The following is a 19,384-nucleotide window of genomic DNA, read 5'->3' on the forward strand; positions in this document are numbered from 1 at the left end:
ATAAAGTTGGGTTTCACATGGAATGAGCAAGTTCTCCTTTAGTTTCATCTTTTTGAATGCCGCTTGGTAGCACTAAGAACCAATCCAATGCGGAACCGGTCAGAGAGGCAGCGAAACTTTGGCACATGGCTGCCTCGCTATGCTTATAGATTGACATGGTTGACTTGTAGCGAGTGATGTGATGTTTTGGACATCGTGATCCGTCGAACAAAGTAAAAGTAGGGCATTTGAAGCTTTTTGGTATTTCAGCCTCAGAGATAGCTTGGATGAAAGGATCCTCCTTTAGAAAAGCATATAGCTCATCTTTGTTTGGATCCTTCAACTCCTTTAGCTTCTCGTCTAATTCTTTAATTTGTTTGCTCGAGATGGTCAAGGCGTTTGATCGGGAATGATTAAGAGGTTACTCTTGCTTCTCTCCAGTACTTTTTGAGTTTCTTTAGGTTCTGCAGTCGGGGCAATTATTTGACACATGGCCATCCTGATTAGTTCATTCAGGGAGGATATCTCCTTTCGAAGCTCTATTTGTTCCTTCTGGAGTACCCCAACCTGATTTGCCAATGTGCCTTGCTGCGAGTGTTCGGAGTTTTTCTCCTCCTGTTTGGGGTTTTTCTCCCCTTGTTCGGGGTTTTTCTCCCCCTGTTCGGGATTTCCCGGTATTTCAGGTGGAGGATCTCCCTTAGAAACATCATCACCAACCTCCTTCTCGATCACGATCTTTGATCTTGGTCGTCCCATGACTTTTCGATGTAGTTTCCCACAGACGGCGCCAATTGTTGATAGGGAATTTCACTCGCCCTTCCCTGTCACGAACCTGCAAAATACGTGCTCGACCTTGTGTGGTCGAGGTACGTCTTCGACGAACAAGTCAGTATCAATGATATGATCTCAACTACTCAATAGAGAATTTAAGTAATTGATCACATAGAATATGAATACTTACCTCATAGTGTTTACCTGAGGTGTTTATATAGTGTACGATAATAGAGTTATATTCGGAATATGACTCTAGATATGAGTCATATTTGGAATATGACTTTAGATGTGAGTCATATTCGGAATATGGAACGTAACTCAATAAAGAGTTCTTTTACCTAGCTGACTCTATAAAATCCGGCCTTATCCTAACCCTGACACGGCCCGGATTTTATACTTTTGCAGGTCCGAAGACCCGAAGTGGTGATAAAAGAAACCTATGTGTAGGCCCCATTTCCTTGGATGACTGTAATCGTTTGGATATTCTCTCTCTAGTTCTTATGGATTTACTCGTTACACTATTTGTATTCGGGATGTATTAACCACTTTTCCGCTATTGTGAAGGAGTGACTTCTGATCACTCTTTCTCTTTGTGATTTTGTCATTTAGAAGATGTTACTTAATATTTCCACACTCTGATTTATTATCTTTTCTTATTCATTTGATCTATTTATTGTTTACTCTATACATTGATTATATTGTTCATGATTATGTTATCGCGTATGTGGGAGGCATGGCCGCGCGATCTGGATCTTCGGGCTGTGGATCACATCCCGGGTATGCCAGATAGGATACCGGCTGGGTGGATGTGACAGAGTGGTATCAGAGCCCAAGATCAAGTAAGGCCCCAACCACAGAAACGATAACGGAACATTCCTAGTCACAGATCCAAGGTGACTCAATTACTCTTAGAAGTGAATAATAGATAACTCGGACTAGAAACCTGATTAACGAAGCATAAGTGAATTGTTGAATAACATACAATAATTATAATTTAACAATCATCACTTAATGAAACGAAAAAGAAAGTGAATAATACACAATAACAGATGAAACTGAAATAACTTTCATTAACTTAAATAAGTTTTACAACGGGTTACATATGGAAAGCATAACTGAAATCCTAGTACAATCTATCTATCTAGGAGATCATCGTCGGACTCTAGATGTCCTGACATCCTCAGTGATCTGAGTGAGCTGAGACTGCATTTGATCCTGCCTGGACTCTATCTGTGCAAGCCTCACCTCAAGCCTCTCATACATATGTAACTGACTCGCCTCCATCCTCTCGTATATCTGAGTCTGCCTAGCTCCTAAACTCTCGAACAACTGCTCCTGTCTAACCCCCATCCTCTCCATCATGGAAGTCATAGACTACATCTGAGCATACAGATCCGGTGCCTTTGGTGCAGCCTGTGATGGACCCCCAGTCTCAAATTGTGATGCGGGAACCCCCTGATCATCGGGACCGACCTCTTGTACGCCGATATCATCCCCAGCCTGATCCTCTGCTGGAACATCCTCACCATCATCCTCGGACTCTGACTCGTCCCCTAGACTGGGAGACCTGTCAACATGATCTAACTGCATCAGTCCAATAGTCCTCATACCAATGGAATACCCCGCACCTCCAACAACTCTATCCTCACCATCCAAATCTATCCCGAAATAACTGAAGATGCATGTCAATAGAATCCCAAAGCAAAGATTTCTAACACCCGGATGCGTGACAACCTCGATCATAACATTATGTATAATATAAGACAGATCGATCTCGAATCCCATATAGATCCGATAGATGAGTAAGGCATCCATCATCGTAACCACATTATGATGTCCCGCTCTTGGTATGATGTTCCTCCCTACAATCCGTTCGATGACTCTGGCCGATGCAATCATCTAACTGCTGTTTCTAGGCTGATAACACCGGTCATCGTTCCAAAGTGTCATGCATATCTCATACAACTCGTATGGAAGCATATGTCTACTAAAATCCTCCCCTACTGATATCCACACACATGCATGTGGACAATAAGGAACCCCGAGAATCTTTGCTAGTGTGCGAGTAGTAAATCTGATCTGAGTCTCCCTGATCTGACTCGCTATCACTAACTCCATCTGATTAGCTCGCCCCTCCACAAATGAAGTCAAATTGCTGTAAAACAGCCGAATTAACTCTGGGTACACCGATAAATCCGCAGTAAGAAGGTGTGTCCATCCCAAGGCATCGAATTTCTCCCCAATCCGAAAAGTAGTCAACTCTCCAACCCAAAATGGTCGCCCATACTCTATGTGACAATGCCCAAAGTATGCATCGTAAAGAAACTTGGCTAATGGTGTGACGAAGCGGTGTCGATCAATCACCTCCGCTCGTGGCAGCAAAGGCACCTGACCTCTACCTCTCCTGGCTCCTACTACCCTACCTCGAGCGTGACCACCTCGTCCTCATCTCTCCATAGAGTATAAATATCTGTAGAAAATATCAACAAGTAAATGTTAGGAGATTAACCAAAATTGGACATGAAGGGCATTTTCGTAATTTTTCGGAAATTTTCAAATTTGGGGGAAATTCAAGTTGAGTATACTGCCAAATGCACAATACTTAGAATTGCATGATTGTGGTGTTTGTTCGAAGAAAACCGGTCGAAATGGCGTCCTAAAGTTGAAAAATTCAGCAAGCTAGAAAATAAGAATTTCGATGTTTAGGTCAAATTTGGGGATTTTTGATATTGCTGAAATTGGTTGGAGCGAATTGCATGGTAATGTGTAGCATGTCAATTGGAGTATGTAGCATCAAATTTGGTGTTAAAACTCCTGGTGGTTTGGGAGAAATCGAAGTTTTGCTAAATTTTGGAAACTTTTGGCTGCGTTAGCGAGAACAAATTGAAATTTTGTGTTTGCTTGATGTTTAAGCATTGTTGTTGCATATAAACTATGGGGTTATGTTTCTAAGCATGCATGAACATGTTTCTATCTAAGAACAACAAGTTTAACATGGTATTTTGAGAAATCTAAGTGAAGAAATCATTTGAGAAGATGATGAATAATGATTTACTTACTTGGTTGGGTAATGCTTGATGTATTGAAGATGTGGAAGCCTCAAACCACTTGGATTATACTTAGAAGTGTTTGCTAATGCGTTCTCCAGAGCCCCTCCACAAGAGAAATGAGTTAGAAATGAGAAATGAAGAGGAAATGAAGTTAAAAAGCCTGATTTTTCGTTACTGTTGGGCTTGGTCGACTGCTTGGTCAATTGACAGTCGACCAGACAGTCGATCAAGGCTATAAAAAAATTGAGAAAAATGGAAATTTTGAGGGAATTTTTGGATTTTGACCAATGTTTGATTATTTGCTTATTATATTGATGAACCTATGTATGATTTGAGCATTTTAATCATATGGTCAAGTGTGTTGTGACGAATCTTCGTATCTCGATGTGGTCAATGTTCTTTTGCAGAATGGTCTTACTGAGATGTCGTCTTGTCGGCTCCGATAGTACCGGAAAGGAGGAGACGCCTGCTGGAGGGTCTGACCAACAGACCCAGGAGGACAGCCATACTACCAATGGCATCCCCAATGCCCCTGACATTGGAAGCTTCAAGGACATTGCAAGTGTTATGACAAACATGATGCAACAGCAGCAAACTTAGTTCAACTAGATGATGGCTGGTTTTGTGAATCTTAGAGAGGAGAACCGTGCTGGTGGGCATGGCAACCCTAGCTTGGTTGCTCCGTATGTGGAGAGGTTCGCAGGAACCCTGCATACCCGGCTGATGGAAAGTTTCTTGAAATGCGCAGGTGCCATCCTTTACTGGTGTATCAAAGGATGTTCTGTTCCCTAATAGATGGCTAGGGGAACTAGAAAAGGCCTTTCGGAACTTGCAGTGTACAGATGCTCAGAAAGTACTCTTCGCCGAGCAGAAGCTTCAGCAGGAAGCGGATGCATGGTGGAATTCTTCTCGACCTATTCTAGAAACCCTCCATGGTGGTGTTGTCACTTGGGAAGCATTTAAGGAAGCCTTCTGTAAGAACTATTTCCCCGAGGCAGTGAAAGATGCCAAGGAGACTGAGTTTATGGCATTGGCCCAAGGTTCCTTATCTGTGCTGGACTACCAGCAGAAATTTGAAGAGTTATTCTTTTTCGCCCCTGATTCGATGAAGCCTGACAATGCTAAGACAAAGAAATTCTTCAAAGGACTGCGGCCATCTTTACAGACGTACCTCACCCTTCTCCCTCTTGAGAGTTACACCCAGGTGGTTCAGAATGCAAAGAAGTTGGAAGAAGCTGAAAGAGAAAATGCTCGAGTTCAGAGGCCTTGGCAGCCTAGGCATCCCGGTCTTGTAGATCGCACCGAGCGTCAGTTGTGAGGCCTTCACCATATCCCACTCCTGCCTTCCAACCTAGGAGTGTGGGTCAGAGTTCCAGTGCTACTCTTGTGGGCCCCCGTGGCCAATATAGTGGAGCTCGACCTACGGGATTTGTGCAGCCTTCCCGGCCTGGTGTGGTTCACCCTCGGCCCCTTTTCCAGAGACCCCCTTTGGCAGCCGCCCCTGTTAGACAGAGAGATCTTGTGTGCTTCCTTTGCAAGCAGCCCGGACATTTTGCTCGCTTGTGTCCAAAAAAGTCCGCCTTACCTAGTGTTTCTGCTCCTACCATGAGAGGCGCTCTCGCTTCTGTTCCTGCCCCTGCCCCTCCTTCTGGTAGAGTATTTAGCATCTCCGGTACTGAGCATGACCCTTGCCATGAAGTTGTACAGGTACATTGTTAGTCGCTTCTTTTCTAGCATTTGTGTTGTTTGATACGGGTGCATCTCATTCATTCATTTCATCTACTTTTGCTGTGAAGACTAACCTAACACCCAGATGTTTATCTAGTTGTTTGTCAATTTGTACCCCTGTTGGGTCTACTGTTAAACTAGATAAGGTGTTAGAGGAATGTCCTGTTCTTGTTTGTGGGTTGAACTTGAAGGCAAATCTAGTGTTGTTTGATATGAGGGATTTTGACGTCATCTTGGGAATTGACTGGTTGACATCCTACAACGCTGTGATCTTGTGCTCTTCGAAGAAGATTCAGTTTCCATTGGATGGGAATTCAGTTTTTGAGTTCCAAGGAAAGAAGGGAAGAGTGAGCAAAAAGACTTTGACCGCTTTAATGCAAGTCCACGCTTTGGTGGAAGGTGCTTCATCTGGAAGCAAGGTCAAGGAAAGGAAGAGACTTGAAGATGTCAGTGTTGCTTGTAATTTTGCTGATGTATTTCCAGACGATCTATCAGGACTACCCCCTGATAGAGAGGTTGAGGTCTCCATAGATTTGATTCCTGGAGCATCTCCGGTGTCTAAGGCTCCATATAGGATGGCGCCTACCGAGCTTGAGGAGTTGCAAACTCAGTTGAATGAACTCCTGGACAGAGGTTTTGTGCAGCCAAGTGTGTCGCCTTGGGGAGCTCCGGTCTTGTTCATTAAGAAGAAAGATGGTAGTATGCTCCTGTGCATTGACTACCGGGAGTTGAACAAGTTGACGATTAAGAATAAATACCCGCTGCCCCGGATTGATGATCTGTTTGATCAGTTGAAAGGCGCGGCTGTGTTCTCAAAGATTGACTTAAGGTTTTGGGTATCACCAGTTGAAAGTGAAGTCAAGTGATACCTTTAAGACGGCGTTCAGGACAAGGTATGGACATTATGAATTCAAAGTCATGCCTTTTGGTTTAACCAATGCTCTTGCTGTGTTCATGGACCTCATGAACCGGGTATTTCACGATGTACTCGATAAGTTTGTAATCGTTTTCATTGATGACATCTTGATATACTCGAAGAACGAAGAAGAGCATGTGAAGCACCTGAACTTCACATTGCAAAGGTTGAGAGAAAAGAAACTCTACGCTAAATTTAGAAAGTGTGACTTTTGGCTCTCAAAGGTAGTGTTTTTTGGCCATGTTGTTTCAGCCGAAGGTATTCGTGTTGACCCGGAAAAAGTGCAAACCGTTACCGATTGGGAAAGACCGAAGACCGTGACTGAGATAAGAAGTTTCCTTGGATTGGCTAGATACTATCGGAGATTTATTGAAAATTTTTCTAAGTTGGCTGCCCCTATAACTAAGCTAACTAGAAAAGAAGAGAAGTTCATTTGGACCGAAGCCTACGAGAAGAATTTTGAAGAGCTGAAAGTTAGATTGACAAGCGCCCCAGTTTTAACTATACCTGATAGTTCCGATGGGTTGACAGTCTACACTGATGCTTCCAAGATCGGTTTGGGTTGCGTGTTGATGCAACACGGCAAGGTTGTGGCTTATGCCTCTCGGCAATTGAAAGATTATGAGCGGAATTATCCCACTCATGACTTGGAGCTTGCCGCCGTTGTTTTTGCTTTAAAGATTTGGAGGCATTACTTGTACGGTGAGAAGATCGCTATTTTCATAGATCACAAGAGTTTGAAATACTTCTTCACACATAAAGAGCTGAATATGAGACAAAGAATATGGTTGGAGTTGGTTTCTGACTACGATTGTGACATTCAGTATCACCCAGGTAAAGCAAATGTAGTTGCGGATGCTCTTAGTAGGAAAGATCAGAGGAAGGATTTGAACTTGTGTGCTTTGAGTCGGCCTTTGCTTTTGTTGATGGAAAGATTTGGTTTGGAAATGGTTCCTGAGGGTTCGGATTGTATCCTTTATGCCATGACGGCAAGATCCACCCTTAGAGACCGCATTGTTGCCTTGCAAAGTTCTGATCTTGAGTTGAAAGAAAAGATTGAGAAGATTGCCACGAATTTAGAAATGGACCCTGCATTTAGTACATCTTTAGATGGTACCTTATTGTTTAGAGGTAGACTTTGTGTGCCTGTTGTTGATGAAATCAAGAAGGAAATATTGAAAGAAGCACACCAGTCGATCTTTACAATACACCTTGGAAGTACCAAAATGTATAAAGACTTAAGGGAACATTTTTGGTGGAATGGTTTGAAAGCGGATGTTGAAGACTTTGTTGCCAGGTGTGAGACTTGCCAACGTGTGAAAGCCGTTCGTCAACCTCCATCCGGATTGCTTCAGCCCCTTCCTATTCCTAGTTGGAAGTGGGAAGATATCTCCATGGACTTCGTGACTAGCTTGCCGCGGACAAGTAAGGGAAATGACACGGTGTGGGTGATTGTCGGTAGATTGACCAAATCAGCCCATTTCATTCCTATGAAGATCACTTACACTTTGGATAAGCTAGCTAGGCTTTATGTGGACAATGTGGTTCGTCTGCACAGAGTGCCTGTGAGTATTGTTTCTGATCGTGATCCTAGGTTTATCTCTAGGTTTTGGAATGGTTTGCAGAAAGCCTTGGGAACCCAATTGAATCTGAGTACAGCCCATCATCCACAGTCTGATGGACAATCTGAGTGTACAATTCAAATCTTAGAGGATATGCTTAGATCCTGTGTGGTGGACATGGGTGGAAATTGGGATGAACACTTAGCTTTAGTCGAGTCAGTTACCAAGCAACAATAGGCATGGCTCCATTTAAAGCTTTGTACGGTAACACTTGTAGGACACCTTTGTATTGGACTGAGACGGATGAAAGAAAAGTCTTAGGTCCGGAAATGATTGAAGCTACAAGTGCTATGGTCGACATGATTAGAGAAAGAATTAAGTCTGCCCAATCAAGACAGAAATCTTATGCCGACAAGAGAAGGACCGATTTGGAGTTTCCAATTGGAGAAAAAGTTTTCCTTAAAGTGTCACCTATGAAAGGGGTGACGAGATTCAATGTGAAAGGAAAGCTTAGCCCTCGCTTGATTGGACCTTATGAAATCCTGGAGAAGGTTGGACCTGTTGCTTATCTCTTGGCTTTGCCCCCATCTCTTGCTGGAGTTCACAATGTGTTCCATGTTTCAATGCTTCGAAAATACATAGAGAACTCGGAACACATATTACAACAAGCACCCGAAGGACTTAGTGCCGATCTTTCTTACGATGAAGGACCAGCCGAAATTCTAGATAAAAAGGACAAGCAGCTGCGGAATCGCACCATCCCTTTGGTGAAGATTCGGTGGAAGAACCATACCCCGGAAGAAGCCTCATGGGAGAAAGAAGAAGACATGAGAGAGAAGTTTCCTCATCTTTTTGGAAGCACAAGTACGCTTTCAATTTCGAGGACGAGGGGGGAGAATGTAAAATCCGGCCTTATCCTAACCCTGACCCGGCCCGGATTTTATACTGTTGCAGGTCCGAAGACCCGAAGTGGTGATAGAAGAAACCTATGTGTAGGCCCCATTTCCCTGGATGACTGTAATTGTTTGGATATTCTCTCTCTAGTTCTTATGGATTTACTCGTTACACTGTTTGTATTCGGGATGTATTAACCCCTTTTCCGCTATTGTGAAGGAGTGACTTCTGATCACTCTTTCTCTTTGTGATTTTGTCATTTAGAAGATGATACCTAATATTTCCGCACTCTGATTTATTATCTTTTCTTATTCATTTGATCTATTTATTGTTTACTTTATACATTGATTATATTGTTCATAATTATGTTATCGCGTATGTGGGAGGCATGGCCGCTCGATCTGGATCTTCGGGCTGTGGATCACATCCCGGGTATGCCAAATAAGATACTTGGCTGGGTGGATGTGACAGACTCTCTTCTCCAGTTGTTGGATGATAGGAGTTTATCTTTGTGAGGTTTCCTCATCCTGCTTGGCATTTGTGCTTTCCACCATGGTTGGTCCTAACATGAACCGCCTGGTCGAACCTTGTTAGGTAAAGAACCTGGTCGGACCGTGCAACCATGGATCCAAACCGGAAGGTATAGAATGACCATTTTAGTCATTAACAGATAGATGAATTGAAGTCATTGTGGGATGGTGTTGACACATATGATTCGTTGAAGAAAGAATCATTTAACTTGCGTGCATGTCTCTTATGGACAATCAATGACTTTCCAGCTTATGCTAATCTTTCAGGTTGGAGCACAAAGGGAGCATTGGCATGCCCTTGTTGCAACAAGGACACTAGTTCAACATGGCTGAAACATAGTCGCAAGCATTTTTACTTAGGACATCGTCGATTTCTCAAGGAAAATCATAAATTTCGATGGGATAAGAGAGGTTTTAATGGTCATGTTGAGTTTGGGCAAGCACCACAGCTCCTTTCAGGCACTGCTTTACTAGCTCAAATGGAAGGTGTGGAATTCCTGCCATTTGGGAAAGAACTTGATAAGAACAGTGGTAGTAAACGGAAGGAAATTGCTACAAAAGAACTACCATTTAATTGGAAAAAGAAAAGTATATTCTTTGAGTTACCCTATTGGAAGGATATTCTACTATGCCATAATCTAGATGTTATGCATGTAGAAAAAAATGTATGTGACAACATCATTGGTATGTTGCTGGAATTGAAAGATAAATCGAAGGACAAGTTGGAGGCTCGACTAGATTTGCAAGAGATGAACATTAGGCCATCCTTGCATCCACAAAAATTAGAGGGAAGCACCAAGTTGAATATCCCTCCAGCAAGCCATACAATGTCTAAGGCTGAAAAAGAACAATTTTGTAGAGCTTTGGATGGTTTAAAGGTCCCTGATGGTTATTCTGGAAATATATCAAGTTGTGTGCAAGTAAATGAAAGGAATATTTCTGGATTGAAGAGCCATGATTGTCATGTTTTAATGCAGCAACTCCTTCCTGTGGCAATACGTGTACATCCAATAAAGAATGTGAAGTTGGTGCAATCATCACTGTTTGGGTTCTTTCGATGTCTCTGTGCTAAGGTTGGTACAAAAGAAAATCTAAACCATCTTGAAGCAAGTATTGCAGAAATTTTATGCAATCTTAAAAGAATCTTTCCTCCTACATTCTTTGACGTTATGATTCATCTGTTGGTTCATTTACCACGAGAGGTATTACTTGGTGGACCAATCCATTACAGGTGGATGTATCCATTTGAAAGGTTAGTAATTGATGCTTTTGTAACTTTCAGGATACTTCTAGGATCTTTTGGATATTCGTTTTCTTAAAATTATTTTGTATGTTATTAGATTCAACAAGACCCTGAAGGACTACAAACGTAATAATAGATACCCAGAATGATCTATTGCAGAAGGGTACATTGCAAATGAATGCCTAACATTTTGTTCTCAACATATTAATGGACTTGAGACTCGTTATTCCCGTCCAAAAAGGAATCTTGATAACGAAAATCTACAGTCAGAGCAACAACACTGGATTTTTTTCAACCAATGGGAGACTTTTAGGGAGTGCTGTGATGATACAGTTAGATTGGAAAGAGATGCAACAGGCTCATCGATATGTTCTATTGCATTATGATCCCATCGGTAAATATCGGAAGTAAGTATCAACACTAATGTTACTTTAGCTCTAATATTTTTCTTCCCTAATGTGACTTCTTTAAATATAGACTCCATTTGGAAGAGCTTAAAGCAGAATTGAACTATAAAGTAGAGCAACAACAAAGAGAAAAACTGCATGCAGAGCAATTCATCGAATGGTTCAAAATTCATGTAAACAACATTAAGTATTTAGATATCAAAGCATCTATCTTTGATTTCCTTTTTCTAAAATAATGTTGAATTGATTAGGTGGACAAGCAAAGGGAATCAGGGGAAGAGGTACCTCATATTATCCAAAAGCTAGCCAAAGGTCCCAATCAAGAAGTAAAAAAGTATAAGGGGTACATTTTGAATGTTGGACGTTTTCACACCAAAGATCGTGAAGCCAATCGTCAAACACAAAATAGTGGACTAGTAGTAACAGCAGTAACATCAAGCTATGCTAGTCGTAGAGATACTCAACCCCGTGATGGAAATGTTCATTACTATGGCATGTTACAGGAAGTGGTTGAGTTGGAATATTCAGCAGAATTGAAGACAATATTATTCCATTGTGATTGGGCTGACACAAGTAGCAGAGCATTGATTAAAGAATCTACAGACTTAACACGTGTAAACTTTAGTCATTTAATGCATACTGGGAAAAACTTATCTGATGATCCATTTGTCTTCCCTAGCCAGGCAAACAGGGTGTTTTATGTGACAGACCAATAAACCAAGGTTGGATTATTGCTCTAAAGACAACAATACGTGATGTGTTTGATATAGATGGTGCTCTGGAAAAAGACTCTGCTGAAGAATTCCGACATATGACCACACAAACTATGAAATTAAGGCAATTGAACATTGGTGATGTTGATGTTAGTTTGTCAAGGGCAGATTTAGTGGGAGAAACTATTGACTTAGAGGAGTTATCTTAGTTTGTATATTAAATTTAGTTGAGGATATGTTAATGCTCAGTGTCTTTTATTTTCTTTTCTTGGACCCTTTTCCTATCTTTTTTATAGATGCATTTTCTTTTTTTCCAACAATATAAAAGCATATCAGATTTGTGTTTGTCATTGTGGATTGGAATTCAACATCTTATCACCTTTTGTCCTAGCTAGTTTCATTCTTAGTGTGAGGATCTATAATTCATAACATGTATTATTTTTGTGTTGGATATTGATGGTCTTATAACTGATTATTGTTTGGATACATAGACTCTTGTTAAGTGATGACTTATTGATTATTCCTTGTATTGAGATTGTGTTTATATTTTCTATTTTTTTTGAAATGTTCATGATTATTAATGATGTTCCAATGTATGTTAATTTAAGTGAGGATGGATGAGAATTATGAAGATTCTGATTATGGTAATGCTTTGGACCACGAGGACCAAAGCGACGATGACCATGGTATGATTGCGTCCTCTTCAGGTCCAATATTTGATTTCTACTTTTCAATTTCAAGCATACTTAAAATGATTGTTGTAACTTATACTAGGATAGACACTAATGTTGTCACATTTTTCAAATGTAGGGCGTAAAAGAGGGCGATGGCGTACCATAGGAAAAAAAAATCAACGAAAGAGTCGAGAAGAAAGATGTGGGTCTCGATGAAGACAACGCTATGGTTGGAAAAAATAATAGTGAGGCATCTACGTACATAGGGATACTTGCTAGGGATCCAGCCAAGTTACCATTGAACTATCCAGATTGGAGAAAGGTTCCATTACATCACAAATTAGATGCATGGGCCAGACTTAAGGTACAATGACATCCTTTATTATCTTATTTATGTCATTAATTCATGGGATTTGACATCCACTAATGTATCTTCTTTATTAGGATAAATTTAATGTGCCAGATGAAGGTCGACACATTTTTTTAATGAAGTTAGGCCATGCATGGAGGGATTTTAAGGTAAAATTATTGAGAGAGACGAAAGAAAAATACGCGAAAATCTATGATGCTCCTCGTCCTACTAGTCCCATAGAGGTTCTAACAAATCAATGGGAGTACTTCAAAGTCAAGTGGACATCTAAAGAGTGGAAGGTATACAATTTTTTAAGCAGTCCTGTGATTTTAATATTTTTTTTTATCATAATAGAATTCTATTTTTACTTTACCCATTTCATCTAATTTGTGATCCAGCAAATATCTACAAAGAATAAAAGCACCAGAGAAAAACTAGAAAATATCGCATACAACTGGTCGGAAGTGTTTTGCACAATTTGCACATGAGATGGTAAGTTTCTTATTCACATCTTGTGAAAATGGAGAAATTATGAAGTCGATCAGATTTTAGTGACATTAAGGATAAAAAATTATTCTACTTGATAACCAGCCACAATTACCATGTGGGTTGTTCATTGAAGAATCAAAATTGCCCTTAAAAAATGAATAAGAAAAGAGGGTGAACAACAAAGTTCTGACAATACACAAAAGAATCCATCAATGACGAGTATTTTGCCAACTAAAACTATAACTTCAAAGCAGGTGATGATAACCAATGGGATATGCAAGAAGCAAATATGTAGTGCAGCCTTTTTTTTCTTCTCCTTAACAGCTCCATCTAATTACACAAAAGGCTGCACAACTTGCACATGAGATGGTAAGTGTCTATTCACATGATTTTAATCTTTTGCCATGTTTGGTTGTTTAGAGGGCTAAAGGTGAGGATGTTACCAGAGTTAAATTTTATAAGAAAACTCACCAAAGAAAAGATGGTAGCTTCATAAATTCAGCTGCCAGAGAGATTGCGGTATGATCTTTTGTTTCAATTAAATTTAGTTTATAGAGAATACCTAATATTTTCTATCATGGTATAGACTAACTTTTTTACATTTGTTTATAGGAGAAAAACTTGATAACGAATTAGAGAAACAACTTCACAGAGGTAAGAGACACTCCTGCTGCCTAAGACAATGCTTTTGAGGTAGTCATTGGGAAGGAACGTCCGGGGCGGGTTCGTGGTGCAGGTGTAGGAGTTACACTTACTAGTCGTCACCTCACTCAGAAAGACAATGAGATGCGATTGGAAAGAGAAAAAAGTCAGCAAAAATTGAAAAGTTGGAGAATGAGGTCAAAGACATCAAACATAAATTAGTGAAGGAAAAAGATCAAAGTCAACTCGGCTTGAAATGACCCAATTAACTCAACTTGTAATGGATAGGCTTGGTTCACAAGGTTCAACTCACTTATGTAAGTGTGAAATGTCTTTATGAATTTTATTGGTTTCTTTATGTTATAAATTATTGACATTTTATTTGTACAGCTGATAATGGAAGCCGTTGAGGTCCTTGCTAGAGTTGGACTGCAAAAATCGAGCTGAAAATCAAGCTTGTATGTTGATGCCATCTTTGATAAAAGTTGTTATAATAATTTGAGATCTCTTGCAGTGTTTAATTCAAGAGTGCTGTTTTTCTGGACGATGATTCAGAGGAAATGTTACCCATATATTGCAAGCTTCTAATAAGAATGTTGCTTCTAGTGTTGTTCAATACCAGATGCTTAACTTAGAGATACCAACAATTCATATCCTTGGGTCACTTATCAAATCTGGGATTCGAGTAATGGTTTACAGGTAAGTTCTTAAGCCAAACATACTGATTTATGTTAATACCTCTTGAATATCATGTTTTGTTTCAACATCAGTTCTACCCACTAGCAGCTTGGCTGCCATGAGGTGAACTAAATGTCGAAAGTGAATTTCTGTACAGTTGAATGAAGAGTATCTGAAAATGTCTACTTGAGGGATGTAAAAACACTCCTAAAAGTCACTCTACTTCAAATCTTCAATCATCACATTGCTTTGATTGCATACATGATCTTCTTTGATGAAATAATTGGGGTTTTCTTGGAGCTAATTATATATTTAATGGCCATTACAGTGGAGATCAAGATTCTGTTACACCATTAATGGGGAGTTGAACATTGATCCACAAGTTAGCAGATGAGTTGGGATTGAACACAACTGTGACTTACAAAACTTGGTTCTCACAAAAACAAGTTAGTCTTTCAATTTTCTTCATTAACTTGCTGTCTATATAAGATTTTCTTTTTATTGAAATTATAAAGTCAAATTTACAAAAATACCCTTGTATCTTGGTTTTTTACCCATTTCTCCGTTCCCTTGCTTCGGTGGTGGTCGGGGGGGGGGGGGGGGGGGGGGGGGGGGTGGGGGAAACCCGGCCGGCCCCCGCCCCCCCCAAAAAAAGGGGGGGGGGGGCCTCTTTTTCTTCCTTCCTTTGGCCCCCGCCCCGGGGGGCCCCGCTCTCAAAGGTGTTCCCTTTCCATGTTTCAGCTTGGATCATTGCTTTTTCTTGGGTGGTCTTTGCTTCTTTGGTCGCGTACTTGCATCGGTTTTTGGGTTTTGTACTGTCCCTTTCTTCTCGGCTGGTGGCTTCTTTTTTTTTTTTTTCTCTTCTATTTTGTGGTTCGATGGTGAAAACGTTGGGGGGCTTTTTTTTTGTTTGTGTTTTGGGTTTGTTTGGGTTTTGTTGTTGGGGTTGGTTTTTTTTTTTTTTTTTTTGGGGGGGGGGGGGGGGGGGGACCGGGGGGGGGGGGGGGTGGGGTTTTTTTTGGGGGTGTGGGGGGGGGGGGGGGGGGGGGGGGGGGGGGGGGGGGGGGGGGGGGGGAGGGGGGGGGGGGGGGGGGGGGGGGGGGGGGGAGGAAGAAAAAAAAAAAAAAAAAAAAAAAAAAAAAAAGGGGGGTTTTTTTTTTTAATTTTTTTTGGGTTGTTTTCTTTTTTTTTTTGTGGGGGGGGGGGGGCCGCAGGGGGAAGGGGAAGGGGGGGGAGGGGGGGGGGGGCCCCCCCCGGGGGGGGGGGGGAAACCCCCCTTTTTTTGAGATTAAAAGAAACCAGAACTCATCAAGTAAATTTATTGCTGCACATCATGAATCTCATCAAGCGTGCTAGAATTTTTGTGTATGGTGTTACAGAATACTGTTGGTTGTCTTTTCAGGTAGGTGGATGGACACAAGTGTATGGCACTATCTTATCCTTTGCCACTATTAGAGGTGCTTCTCATAAAGCTCCATTCTCACAGCCGGAGAGATCTCTTGCAGTGTTCAATTCAAGAGTGCTGTTTTTCTGGACGTTGATGATTCAGAGGAAATGTTACCATAAATTTTTTGGAGTACATGTTTGAAACATCAGATGCTAGGAAAATGATCCATGGAAGGCTACTGAAAAGGGGGTCTCAGACAGTTCTTGGTAACACTGCTAATGAGAGGGAGAAGGACATTAGCCAAGCAGTTTGAAGAATTCACACTTGGGATTGATAAAAAAGACATAGTCTAAGTTTGGTATCCACTTGGAGTGGGAAACTGATCCATAAAGAGAAGAAAGAGTGACTCAAATTTGAGCTGTAGGGTTCAACGTTAGAAGAAGAAAAGTGAAGGCTTACAACATATATCAATGGAAAGTTTCCAATCTTCTGTAGCAGCCCATGAGTCTGCTTTTCATGAACAAAGAACGTTTCATTCACTTCTCGCTCCCTTTGTTTCAAATCTTCTGCTTCTGTCATTTGACACTCTTTGTTTTACATTCTTTCCCCCTGTTTGTGGAAGAAGAAGATGGCATCAATGGGACAACTTGTCGGAGGGTCTTTTCTCTCCGCCTTCCTTCAAGTGTCCTTGGACAGATTTGCCTCTCCTGAGTTGCTGGACTTCTTACTTCGATGGGAAATCAACTTGGATGAGGTGGAATCGTTAAAACGGACGACAGCCATGATTCAGGCTTTATCTGATGAAGCTGAAGTGAAGCAATTCACCAACAGGGCTGTCAAACTCTGGCTTGATCACCTTAAACAACTCCTATATGATGCTGAAGACATACTCGATGAGTATGCCACTGAACTACTACGCCTGAAACTGGAATATGCCCGCCAAACTCAAGAGGTACGCAATTCTGTTCTTCACACTCCTTCAACTGAAAGTAGCATTTCTTCTTGGTTGAACTTTGGCATAGAATTTGCAATTAAAGGCGTCAATGGAACTTTTGAAGGAATAAAAGACATTGGGTCTAAGGTTTATGGTATCACTGAAGAGTTGCTAGAAATTAAAAAGTTTGGATCAAAAGTAAGGGATATCGACCAGAGATTAAAAAGTGTAGCACAAGAAGGTGTTGCTCTAGGTTTGAACTCAAGCATTGGATTTGGGTCCTCGAGGCCCAAAACATAACCAACTTAGAATCCTTCGGTGACACTCTCGCTAACACATCTCCAACCTCACCTGCACAACAATTTATCTCTGAAGATGGCGTTTACAATGTCCGTGCACGCGTTTTAGGTGGCGGAAGCTGCTTGAATGCGGGGTTTTACACCCATGCCGGCAGTGACTACATCAGGGACGCTGGATGGAATGCTAGACTTGTTAACCAGTCCTACCGTTGGGTTGTGAAGATGGTAGCCTTCAAGCCCCCCATGCTTCAGTGGCAATCTGCAGTCAGAGATGGATTGATTGAAGCTGGTGTGTTGCCTGATAATGGCTTCACTTATGACCACATTTATGGGACTAAGGTTGGTGGAACTATATTTGATTCTAAGGGTCATCGACACACTGCTGCTGATCTGCTCAGCTATGCCAACCCCAAAGGTCTCACAGTTCTTCTACATGCCACAGTTCATAGGATCATGTTTAGAACCAAAGGTAAGAAACTAATAAGAACCCAATTTTCCTTTATGCATGACTTCATAAACAATATCATCAATCTTATCTTAAATAGTTAGCATTACATCCCATTACAGGGAAGTTAAGAGTGACAGCAAATGGAGTGGTGTTTACAGATGATGCAGGAGTGAGACACAGAGCATACTTGAAGAAGGGAGCCATGAATGAGATAATCTTATCAGCAGGAGCCCTTGGCAGTCCACAACTGTTGATGCTGAGTCCTGCCCAACACCTTAAATCCCACAATATCAAGGTGACATTGGACCAGCCCCTAGTGGGGCAAGGAATGGCAGATAATCCCATGAATGCCATCTTCATTCCTTCCCCAAATCCTGTTGAAATCTCTCTGATTCAGGTTGTTGGCATTACTACCCTTGGAACCTATATTGAAGCTTCAAGTGGCAACAACTTTGCTCAGACCAAAAGAGACTTTGGCATGTTTTCCCCTCAGGTTCTTATTCAATTCTCATTGATACACCTCTCTTATTCATCTGTGCAATCTTCAAAAATTGACACAAATGGGAATTTCTTGTTGTAGACTGGGCAGTTGTCAACTGTGCCCCCAAAGCAGAGGACTCCAGAAGCCATAGCAAAAGCAACAGAAGCCATGAAAGCTCTTAGCAATGATGCTTTTAGAGGTGGGTTCATCTTGGAGAAAGTCATTGGTCCTATCTCGAAAGGGTATCTTGAGCTCAACAGCACAAACCCCAAGGACAACCCATCAGTCACCTTCAACTACTTCAAAGAAGCAAAGGATTTAGAGAGATGTGTTGATGGAATTAAAACCATAGAGAAGGTGATTGAATCCAAGGCCTTCAGTAATTTCAGATACCCATATCTCTCAGTGCATACCCTCATCAACATGACCTCAAATTTCCCAGTGAACTTGAGGTCAAAGCATACCAATGTTTCTACCTCGTTGGAGCAATTCTGCAAGGACACAGTGATAACCATATGGCATTATCAGAGTTTGATTCTGTTAATTTTCTGCTCACCATCAAAGTTTCCTATTTAAATGTAGTTCTTCCTAGGCCACTTAAACTGCCAAGGGATCTAACCTAATGGACTTCATTTACATTTGTAAAATTGAATTTGGATTGATGGAATTGGATTTTCATTTGTAAAATTGGATTTGGATTGATGGAATTGAATATTCATTTGTAAAATTGAATTTGGCTTTTTGGAACGTTTTTTTTTTTTTTTTTTTTAAAATTTAAAAAACCTAACTCGGCGTTTTACAAAATGCCGGCATAATTAACGTATCACGACAGCACTTTTAACGGCGTTTATAAGAAACGCCGCAACAGAACTATTAACGGCGTTTACAAGAAACGCCACAACAAGAACTTTTCATAGCGTTTCCTAGAAACTCCGCAACAAGAACTTTTAACGGCGTTTCCTATAAATGCCGCAACAAGCACTTTTGACGGCGTTTCTAGGAAATGCCGTTAAAAGTGCCGTCGTAAGTGACCATCACCGTCATTTCTATTTAGTGCCACTATAACAATACGGCATTGGTTTTGCTGGCATTTTTTGCGGCATTTTTGAAGTGCTGGGGAAACTTTATAGTGGCATTTTTTAACATTTGACGGCGTTTCCAAAATGCCGCTGTAGGTCCATTTTCTTGTAGTGGAACCACCAAG

At 41.1% G+C, this 19,384-nt stretch overlaps 1 protein-coding gene across 1 annotated transcript; it reads left to right on the forward strand.

Annotated features, from left to right (window-relative positions):
* The first annotated feature begins 16,655 nt into the window (after positions 1-16,655).
* On the forward strand, positions 16,656-18,756 carry LOC149011643 (protein HOTHEAD-like). Its single transcript, XM_089162712.1, has 4 exons — positions 16,656-17,205; positions 17,328-17,720; positions 17,819-18,192; positions 18,280-18,756. The coding sequence occupies exons 1-4, from the start codon at positions 16,656-16,658 to the stop codon at positions 18,754-18,756; spliced, it is 1,794 nt and encodes a 597-aa protein (XP_089018838.1).
* The last annotated feature ends 628 nt before the right edge of the window (positions 18,757-19,384 follow it).

The sequence above is a fragment of the Hakea prostrata genome, chromosome 7 (assembly GCF_041222555.1).
Source record: "Hakea prostrata isolate BN-2017 chromosome 7, UWA_Hpros_2, whole genome shotgun sequence".
NCBI lineage: Eukaryota > Viridiplantae > Streptophyta > Magnoliopsida > Proteales > Proteaceae > Hakea > Hakea prostrata.

Coding starts and splice junctions, on each gene's coding strand:
- LOC149011643 (XM_089162712.1), top strand. CDS start 16,656: ATGGGACAACTTGTCGGAGGGTCTTTTCTCTCCGCCTTCCTTCAAGTG. Junction 17,721..17,818: donor GATCATGTTTAGAACCAAAG/GTAAGAAACTAA, acceptor ATCCCATTACAG/GGAAGTTAAGAGTGACAGCA. Junction 18,193..18,279: donor TTGGCATGTTTTCCCCTCAG/GTTCTTATTCAA, acceptor TTCTTGTTGTAG/ACTGGGCAGTTGTCAACTGT.